This window comes from Etheostoma spectabile, chromosome 13, assembly GCF_008692095.1.
Source record: "Etheostoma spectabile isolate EspeVRDwgs_2016 chromosome 13, UIUC_Espe_1.0, whole genome shotgun sequence".
NCBI classification, from domain to species: Eukaryota; Metazoa; Chordata; class Actinopteri; order Perciformes; family Percidae; genus Etheostoma; species Etheostoma spectabile.
Genome location: NC_045745.1, coordinates 7559930 through 7569571, shown reverse-complemented (window position 1 = coordinate 7569571; position 9642 = coordinate 7559930). Strand labels below are relative to the sequence as shown.

The window sequence follows — 9642 nt, the reverse complement described above, 5'->3', positions numbered from 1 at the left end:
TAATTCATGTGGTAAACAGATACAGATACTGATAATGCTGTACTCGCTCATCCCTAGTTATTAGTTTTTCTTCAACTGATAAAAGTTAAATCGTTACCACTAAGCACACGTGTGATGGTTATGCAGGTTTTTTTCATTCTTCCTATCTTATCTTAACACACTGGGGCGTCCCCTCTCTCCACAGAACCTCAGTATGCTAAAGAGCAGGAGCTGTTTACGGGCATCAACGCCACTCGGGTAAAGCTCAACCTGAACGGCTGGAATAACGGCGGGTGCCCCATCACCTCCTTCACCTTGGAGTATCGGTCGGTGGACTCGCCCACGTGGACCACAGCGCAGCGCACCTCCCTCACCAAGAGCTACATCCTGTACGACCTGCAGGAGGCCACCTGGTACGAGCTGCAGATGAAAGTCTACAACAGCGCCGGCTACGCCGAGAAGAGAGTCAAGTTTGCAACACTCAGCTACGATGGCAGTGAGTTGACACGATAACAGGGGGGGCATACAGTTTCCAACTCATTACTATGCAGGGAACAAAGTCACTGAGATATCTGTCTTGGCTGGGAGGATGTGGCAGGGAAGTGTACCTGCGTGATTCAGTGGCTGCTCCACAGGTAGTATAATGGGGACACTGACACTCGGTTGGACAAGTACAGAGTCTGGGATAAAAGGCCTACGTTTCCAGTAACTGTAGCATAGTCTGGCTAACAGAAGTAATTTGAGGCAAAGCAGAATGAATCCCTTTTTTTATCAGCAGTGCTTGAGGCTGGAGGGGATTGAGGCTCCCTTGATGAATTGGGCAATAAAAAACCCTTTTCATGCTGACTCCAGTGGCTGTAGCTGCTTTGTGTGTTGCTGCTTGTGAAGCGTCCATCACACGCCTACTGAATGCCACCACATGAGTTAAAAAGTTGTATGATCTATTTTGAGATATAGGCTACATCTGCTCTACTACATTCTGGCTTAAAAACAAGGATCTTTTGCTCGCATCCACACAACTCCGGGGTTTCCAAGCCTGTAAAACGGAGACATTCAGAAACACTGCTATTTCCCTATGTGGTTTGAAAACTCTGGGGTTGCTTTGTAGTCGGGACGAGCACAAACATAGAACTTTTGAAAAATATAATGCAGATTTTATCAGTTAGGTCGGCTTACATACCTTTCAGTAACAGTTCCACCTTGTTGTCGGACCAAGCTAATAAATCCCCGCTCTTACTTTTCACCACTGTTGTATTTTCTGCATTTTCCACTTATACATCCGTGATTTTCTATCTGCAGCGTTACGCGCCCACTGTGTGCCAGTGTTCATGCAATATGTGATGTCAGATGTGTTAATATGGACGGAGATTAGTTCTGCTACTGGAAATAAAACTCTTGTGTGGACGGAGATTGTGTTTGTCTCAAAACGCCGCTTAAAAAACCAACACTTAATAGTGTAGATGTAGTCAAAGGATGCTGCCACCTCTCCACCTCTTATTTCAACCCAGAAGTTCAGAGATATTCTGCCATTACCAGTTATCAAGACCAACTGCTTCAATTCCTCCTTCACTGTCCCACTGGAGATGGAGAGAATAATCAGGCTGAGTATTTCTTTCTAAATGATGAGTTAATTTGCCTTTAAGTTTGGTTTGAAGGGAATGGAAACCTGCATTACTGCCCATCGAAAGATCAAGTTCTGATAACAGAATGCAGCAACTTGTACTGGAACACTGTATGTGATCCCTTGGAAATGAAGCTGTAAGCTACTGATGATCAACTTTTACACAATATGATCAGTCACTATCATTTAATGGCACAAATGGCATGGTTTTGTTGTTGGGACAAGTGTTCTGTTCCATGTCAGTGATGTCTTACAGCACCGGTATCTGGCATAACACGTATTACAACTTCCGCACAGGTACCATCGCTCCTTTGGTAAAGGCACCCAATGTGAGTGAGGACAACTCTGGGGGCGGCGAAGGTTTAAAGATGATGGTGACCATTTCCTGCGTGTTGGTGGGCATTGTTGTGATCTTCATCGGGTTGCTGGTGCTGAGGAGGAGGAGGAGGGAGCAGAGGCTCAAGCGGCTCCGAGGTGAGACGAGAGAGGTCATCTAACGTAGCATGGCAGATTTTAGCCTCTATTCTCTTGTGTCAAGTAAAAAAAAATGTTCTGTTTGTTTTCCAGATGCAAAAAGTTTGGCTGAGATGCTCATGAGGTAAGAATGGACGCCAACCATCTCAGCATGCACACAGCACTTTGAGTAATTACAACAGGAGTTTCTGATAACTTTTTTTTTTTTTTTTGTGCTCTCCAGTAAAAACACACGGCCAGCAGAGCCGGTTAACAAGCAGCAACAGACGCTCCGCATGCACATCGACATCCCCAGAGCCCAGCTCCTGATCGAGGAGCGAGACACCATGGAAACTGTTGGTAAGCTCACCAATGTGTGTGTGCTGTGGCCATATGAGACACTGTATTTGTTTTTTCACAGTAATGCATACTGTAAAGGAACCTGGTTGTTGTGGTGCTGACCTTGTCTTTGTTGCTGTCCCACAGACGACAGGTCCACTGTGTTACTGACCGACAACGACTTCGGGGAGACTCAGAAACAGAAGTCGTCCACTGTCACCCACACAGTCCACTACCAGTCCCTGTCCCAGGCCACCGGGCCACTGGTAGATGTGTCTGATGCCAGACCAGGAACCAGTAAGTCCAGTACGGACGTTTTCTTTTTTTTGTTTTCTTTTTAACTTCATGACACATAAAATATAATAATGTACGGCTAGATTCTGATTGGTCAATCGCGACGTTCCATGGTTCTATTTCCGTACCACAGACCGTTGCAACCCGTTCTCACTCCGAATGCGTAAAATATGGACGTTTGGACAGTGGCTGGGGAAATTCCATGTAGGGAGGTTGGTTGTGGGGGTGCAACACAGGACTTTCACCCAGGAGAGCGGGGTTTGTGTCCCGCGTGTGTCCTTAACCATCTCGTTATTGCCGTGTGTCAAGGACGTCGCTTTTTTCTTTAACCGTCACGTTATTCCGACGTGTCACGGAACCGTAAACCCATCCACGACCTTTTCCTTAACCTACCAAAGGAGACTTTTAGCGTCAATAACAACAACAAAGGCACCTCACCGAGCGTCTGTGTTTTACGAGATGGGAGTGAGAACGCGTTGACCATTATGACAGACTGTTGCCATGGCCGAAGTTCTGATTGTAGACTCATTGGCAGACAATTAATAACATTCTTTTCAGGTCCTGCAGTTGATCAGGGAGCGCTAACAGCGCTAATGGCAAAAAAGCTCCATGTTTAGCTCACTCACAGCCGGAGAGTCATTACTGCGGATTTGACCCCCTTTGGGCTGATTCTATGCCCGTGTGCTTCACATCGGAGTCCTGCATCACCCTGTAGGGGTTCTAATTCGGTCTACATCATTGTACATACAGTCCATGTGGTTTAGTTCGTGCCTGCAGTTTTTGCAGATATCTTCCTTTTCCAAGCACTTTTTCCTTTAGTTATGTTGTATTTTCCCACCTTTTGATGTGCCTTTTGTTCACATCTGGTATGCCTATTGCATTGTTACGAAATGAAGCGAAGCCTGCGAGCTAATTCAGTTAACTGGAGTCACCACCACACTCACACTCATTCTCTTCCCACTGCAATATACACCCTTGGGGATCATGTGCTTAAAGGTGCCCTGTGGAGTTTTCTTGTAAACAAACATTTAAAAAAAAACAATTTCCTCATAAAACATTTGCAAAGCTGAGTTTAAATTGTATATCCTGCATTGTTCACTAGCTTTCAGTCTTCTCTGTCTCCCCTGCCTTTGCTGGCACATCATATCTTACAGTTTGGTGGCAACTGACATGAGATGCATGGACATACTTTTGCTATTATGACCAGTTTATTAGTCATGTCCATCATCATTAAGTTTTTCTTTGAAAAATCTTAGGTACAATTATTTTTTCTGTATTCACAAGCAGTTTTTATACAGTGTATGTTAATTGTAACTTATAACTTACAGCTGTTTTCTCTTTATATTGTTCTTTTAGGTGTCATCGCTTTTTATATTTTTATGTATTTCTTTTTATATGTACAGTGGGTACGGAAAGTATTCAGACCCCTTTAAATTTTTCACTCTTTGTTCATTGCAGCCTTTTCCAAAATCAAAAGTTCATTTTATTTCTCAGTAATGTACCCTCAGCAACCCATCTTGACAGAAAAAAAACAGAAATTTAGAAATTTTTGCATATTTATTAAAACAAAAACTGAAATATCACATGGTCATAAGTATTCAGACCCTTTGTTCAGTATTTAGTAAAGCACCCTTTTGATCTAATACAGCCATGAGTCGTTTTGGGAAAGATGCCACAGTTTTTCACATCTGGATTTGGGTATCCTCTGCCATTCCTCCTTGCATCCTCTCCGTTCTGTCAGGTTGGATGGTAAACGTTGGTGGACAGTCATTTTCAGGTCTCTCCAGAGATGCTCAATTGGGTTTAAGTCAGGGCTCTGGCTGGGCCATTCAAGAACAGCCACGAGTTTGTTTTGAAGCCACTCCTTCGTTATTTTAGCGGTGTGCTTAGGGTCATTGTCTTGTTGGAAGGTAAACCTTCGGCCCAGTCTGAGGTCCAGAGCACTCTGGAAAGGGTTTCGTCCAGAATCCCTGTACTTGGCCGCATTCATCTTTCCCTCGATTGCAACCAGTCGTCTGTCCCTGCAGCTGAAAAACACCCCCACAGCATGATGCTGCCACCACCATGCTTCACTGTTGAGACTGTATTGGACAGGTGATGAGCAGTGCCTGGTTTTCTCCACACATACCGCTTAGAATTAAGGCCAAAAAGTTCTATCTTGGTCTCATCAGACCGAGGATTTTTATTTATCACCATCTTGGAGTCCTTCAGGTGTTTTTTAGCAAACTCCATGCGGGCTTTCATGTGTCTTGCACTGAGGAGGCTTCCGCGGGCCACTCTGCCATAAAGCCCCGACTGGTGGATTGCTGCTTGATGGTTGACTTACTACAACTTTCTCCCATCTCCCGACTGCATCTCTGGAGCTCAGCCACAGTGACCATTGGTTCTTCTTTGCCTCTCTCACCAAGGCTCTTCTCCCCCGATAGCTCAGTTTGGCCGACGGCCAGCTCTGGAAGGGTTCTGGTCGTCCCAACGTCTTCCATTTGAGATTATGGAGGCCACTGTGCTCTTAGGAACCTTAAGTGCAGCAGAAATTTTTTTGTAACCTTGACCAGATCTGTGCCTTGCCACAATTCTGTCTCTGAGCTCTTCAGCAGTTCCTTTGACCTCATGATTGTCATTTGCTCTACATGCACTGTGAGCTGTAAGGTCTTATATAGACAGGTGTGGCTTCCAAATCAAGTCCAATCAGTATAATCAAACACCAGCTGGACTCCAATGAAGGTGTAGAACCTCTCAGATGATCAGAAGAAATAGACAGCACCTGAGTTACATATGAGGGTCACGGCAAAGGGTCGAATACTTATGACAATGTGATATTTCAGTTTTTCTTTTTTAATAAATTTGCAAAAATTTCTACATTTCTGTTTTTTTCTGTCCAAGATGGGTTGCTGAGTGTACATTACTGAGAAATAAAATGACTTTTTTGATTTTTGGAAAATGGCTGCATGAAACAAGGAGTGCAAAATTTAAAGGGGTCTGAATACTTTCCGTACCCACTGTATATAGCTTTATATTATCATTGTATTTTCTTAACTGTATTTCTTCTTAATTTTTTTTAGAACTGTCTCTATGAGCAATGCACAAAAATGCCAATGTAATGTAAATGGCAATAAACATCTATCCCATTCTATTTCCTGCCATAAACACCCTGCGTTCTCCTCCTTGTTCTCAGACCCTACAGCCCGCCGCACAGCCAAAGCCGGCCCAGCCGCTCGCAACCGCTACGCCAGCCAGTGGACCCTGAACCGCCCACACCCCCCTGTATCCTCCCACACTCTCAGCACCGACTGGAGGCTGCCCACCCCCAGAGTTGCAGGCTCTGTCGACAAGGAAAGTGACAGCTACAGCGTCAGCCCATCTCAGGACACGGGTAAGACACAGATGCAGCGTAATAGCACCCTTCGTCTCTGACAACAAATCAGTTTCCGCTGTCTGACTTTTAACAAAAGCTGTGTTCTAAACCATTCCTTCAATCACTCACTATTCCCTATATGGTGTTTATTAAATAGTGAACTATATAGGGAATGACCAAACCAGATTTCAGACACTACACTAAAATTTTTCAATTTCCTTTTCAATTATGGCAAACACACTATATAGGGAGCTATTTCCGTCATTGGGGAGCAGTTTTGAACACAGCTGAAGTTACACACTAACTACTGACACTAATCCCTCCACTAACCCCGACCAATGTCCAGACCGAGCACGGAGCAGCATGGTGTCGACGGAGAGTGCGTCCTCCACCTACGAGGAGCTCGCCAGAGCCTACGAGCACGCCAAGATGGAGGAGCAGCTGCGCCACGCCAAATTCACCATCACGGAGTGCTTCATCTCTGACACTTCCTCTGAGCAGATGACGGCCGGCACCAACGACTACACTGACAGCCTGACGTCCAGCACACCGTCCGAGTCAGGCATCTGCCGCTTCACTGCTTCCCCGCCCAAGCCTCAGGACGTCAGCCGGGTCATGAACATGGCCGTGCCCAAGGCCCACAGACCGGGTGAGGCCACAGAACGGTCTGGGCCTGAACCCCCGGCTGCATGCTAATCTTTTATTACAAATGGCGTCATCATGGTGCTGATTACACTAATGCCTTAACTTCAATTAATATCAAACCATTAACTGTGACTCTAATGTCGACAGTCAACCCAGTTGAAGTGCTGCAACATGCATTCAAGTTAAAATAGGCTTACAGTCTTTAAGAGCGAAGCTGGGCAAGCACTACATCAACAATTCAGTCTAAGTTAAATACGATAGGACATCTAGAAATATTACATGATTCATATTTCACACCTCTGACTAAAGATTCATGAGTTGTCACTCTAAAGCTTGCCGGAGGAAACCGGCTGCTGTGATGAAACAGAATGAGAAAGTGTATTTTTTCTATTACCGACATGTATTATTGAGCTTTGACACACTTCACAGAGATGCTAACAAATCATTTGACTGTCAGTGAAGCAGATCCAGCATATTCTTCTAAGAGTATAATATGTAGGAAATGTATTGCACAAATTTGAAAAAACTCAGACACTATAGAAAAAATGGCTGCACACATAATAACGCCCTAAAATGTGAATAGAGACTTATTCCGGACACAGCCATTGAGTCAGCTCCAAGCGGAACTTTTTTTTTTCTTTTTTTTTTAACAATGTGTTTATTGAATTTTGATGATACAAGACAGTTCAAAAAGAAACGTTATTTCAAGTTTCCAAGTGGAACTTTTATGCTATTTGAAAATGTTTCATTTAAGATTGAAAAAAAGGAAAATGACATCACTTATGGAAAGAAATGACTACATATTTCAATGAAAAATGACCCTTTCATTGGATAACTTACATAAATTAGAGATCATCTAGAGAGCCTTTGATCATGAAGATTACCTTTTCAAGTTTAGCTATTTTTAACAGTGCATCTGTCCAGTCTTGAATGTGTGAAGCGCTGCTGTCTCTCTATTTACATAAAAAGTCAGCTTCTTGGCAACAGCAAAAGCTACAGACATCCACTCATTATGATGATGGATTAGGCAATCTTGATAGAACCCCTAGGGTTGGTGTAAATAGAAACCTTTTTCACATCACAAATTTTCTGGTAAAAACATCAGCCCATACATTTAAGAATGAAGTTAACACATAAATGGGAGAGTTGAGGTGATGTCGGGCAGGAATGTGCGCATGTTTTCTCCTGAACCTAACTGTGATCCATGTGTGTTGTCCTGCAGGGGGCGAGTTGGTTCACCTTCCTCCATACCTGCGCATGGACTTCCTGTTAAACCGAGGCATGTCCTGCTCGAGCTCATCCAGGGGGACAGCTAGTGGGGAGAGAGCGGCCATGGGTCAGGCCTGTCTGGAGCCCCAGAAGAGTCGCTCGCTGAAGCGGCCCTCTCGCATGGCGCCCCCAACGCCCACAGAGGCCCCTCATGCCAGCAGGGACCCAGTGGCCCAGTGGCAGCCTGGCTCCGCAGCCACGCTCCCCCACAGAGAGGGCTCGGAGCTGGCCCAGGCCGCCAAGCTCAGCACCTCCCAGGAGTCCCTGCTGGACTCGCGAGGACACCTCAAACAGAGCAGCAACCCCTACGCAAAGTCCTACACGCTGGTATAACAGCAGGGGCACCTGGGGCGGGACTAGAACTCACTCTAACACTGGACTTACCACTCAAGTGCAGTAAACTGACTTTCACCACGTAGTTCTGTATATACAGCCCCCACCTCTCCAAGGGCGGGGTCACTTTTACTAATCTCCTTTAATTTATTTTAGAGCTTTCTTTGATCTCTTCTTTGTATTTCTTTTCTTTTCGTTTGTTTCACTTGAGAAAAAGATCCACTCATCGGAAACGGCTCCAGACGGAGTTTTTGCCAAACTAATTGAGTAACGAGGGAGCATTATTTATTCTTGATTATTGTTCATTCTTCATAATTAATCAGTGATTATTAATTGTTAGTTGTCAGCTATTAATGATCATTAATTATCGAATAGCAAATGATCTATTCTCACCATTACTGCAATGTTTTCATAAAAACCCGGACATCTTTTTTTTTTTTTTTTTTCTGGAGTGGAAGATGACGATTTGGAGTCATTTTTTTCCTATGGAATATCCTTCTGAAACACTGAACGAAACTCGGGAGAAATCTTGGAATGAAAGCAATTGACACCAGTCCAAACTTTTCAGCTGCTCTCAAATTGTTACTTTTTTTGAAGAAAAAAAAAAATCTATTTCCTATGGATGCATGGGGACTGACCAATTAAACAGACAATGAGGATTACGATCGCGGCTGGACGGCCCAGTCGAGCATTTTGTCACACTATGAAATGATCCAATGTGAAGATTTATTATTCTTATTACTATAAATATATATATATAAAAAGAGAAATCACTTTTATTTGTGGATATTACAGGGAAGAATTGATTTGGTTAATAAAGTCCTTAGTCATGTTTGCACATATCTCGTTTTAATTAGGAAATGGAGTCTCTGTTGATCTTTCTCTGTGTCCCGTTCTCTGATGGTGCAATATGAAAAAAGATATGAAAAGTATATGAAAACTATTGCTCTACACTGTACTGTAATGATGAAAATAACTATGTTGTGAGTATACTTACAGGGCCGGACACAAATCCAGCTATGTATTCAGGTGTAGTTTACCACTGCTTTTTTGCCAGGGTGGTAAATGATGTTAGCTAGAATAGGGAGGGTTAAGAGAACTAATGGTTTGCACTTCACAACACCCCGACTCAAGTGTGTCCAGATACAGTGTTGATCATGAGTTTAGGAACCCATGCTTAAGTTGACTAAAAAGAGGAATAAAAAAAAGCTAACCCTAACCCTTATTGCCTTAATTAAAACAAATCCAACCTTTCAACACACCAATTTTCTTTGTGAATGAATAATGTGTTGCAAATAAATTAACGTTCTTCCTTCATATATATACAGGGGGCATAAGTATACACACCCCTATG

The 9642-nt window shown here is 43.7% G+C and overlaps 1 protein-coding gene and 1 long non-coding RNA gene across 3 annotated transcripts in view; one reads left to right on the top strand and one right to left on the bottom strand.

Annotated features, from left to right (window-relative positions):
• Positions 1-8930, top strand: part of dscama (Down syndrome cell adhesion molecule a) — a 125062-nt gene extending 116132 nt beyond the window's left edge. The window contains exons 26-33 of one of the 2 annotated variants that reach the window (XM_032534582.1): positions 185-475; positions 1898-2074; positions 2168-2198; positions 2298-2413; positions 2540-2698; positions 5862-6059; positions 6388-6690; positions 7909-8930. In XM_032534582.1, the coding sequence (XP_032390473.1) occupies positions 185-475; positions 1898-2074; positions 2168-2198; positions 2298-2413; positions 2540-2698; positions 5862-6059; positions 6388-6690; positions 7909-8288 (1655 nt within the window). In that variant the 3' untranslated portion in view covers positions 8289-8930. The remainder of the gene's footprint in view (positions 1-184; positions 476-1897; positions 2075-2167; positions 2199-2297; positions 2414-2539; positions 2699-5861; positions 6060-6387; positions 6691-7908) is intronic. The other variant, XM_032534584.1, reaches the window with a different exon arrangement.
• Positions 1-9642, bottom strand: part of LOC116701085 (uncharacterized) — a 20266-nt gene that overhangs the window by 5457 nt on the left and 5167 nt on the right. The gene's annotated exons all lie outside the window — the stretch shown is intronic.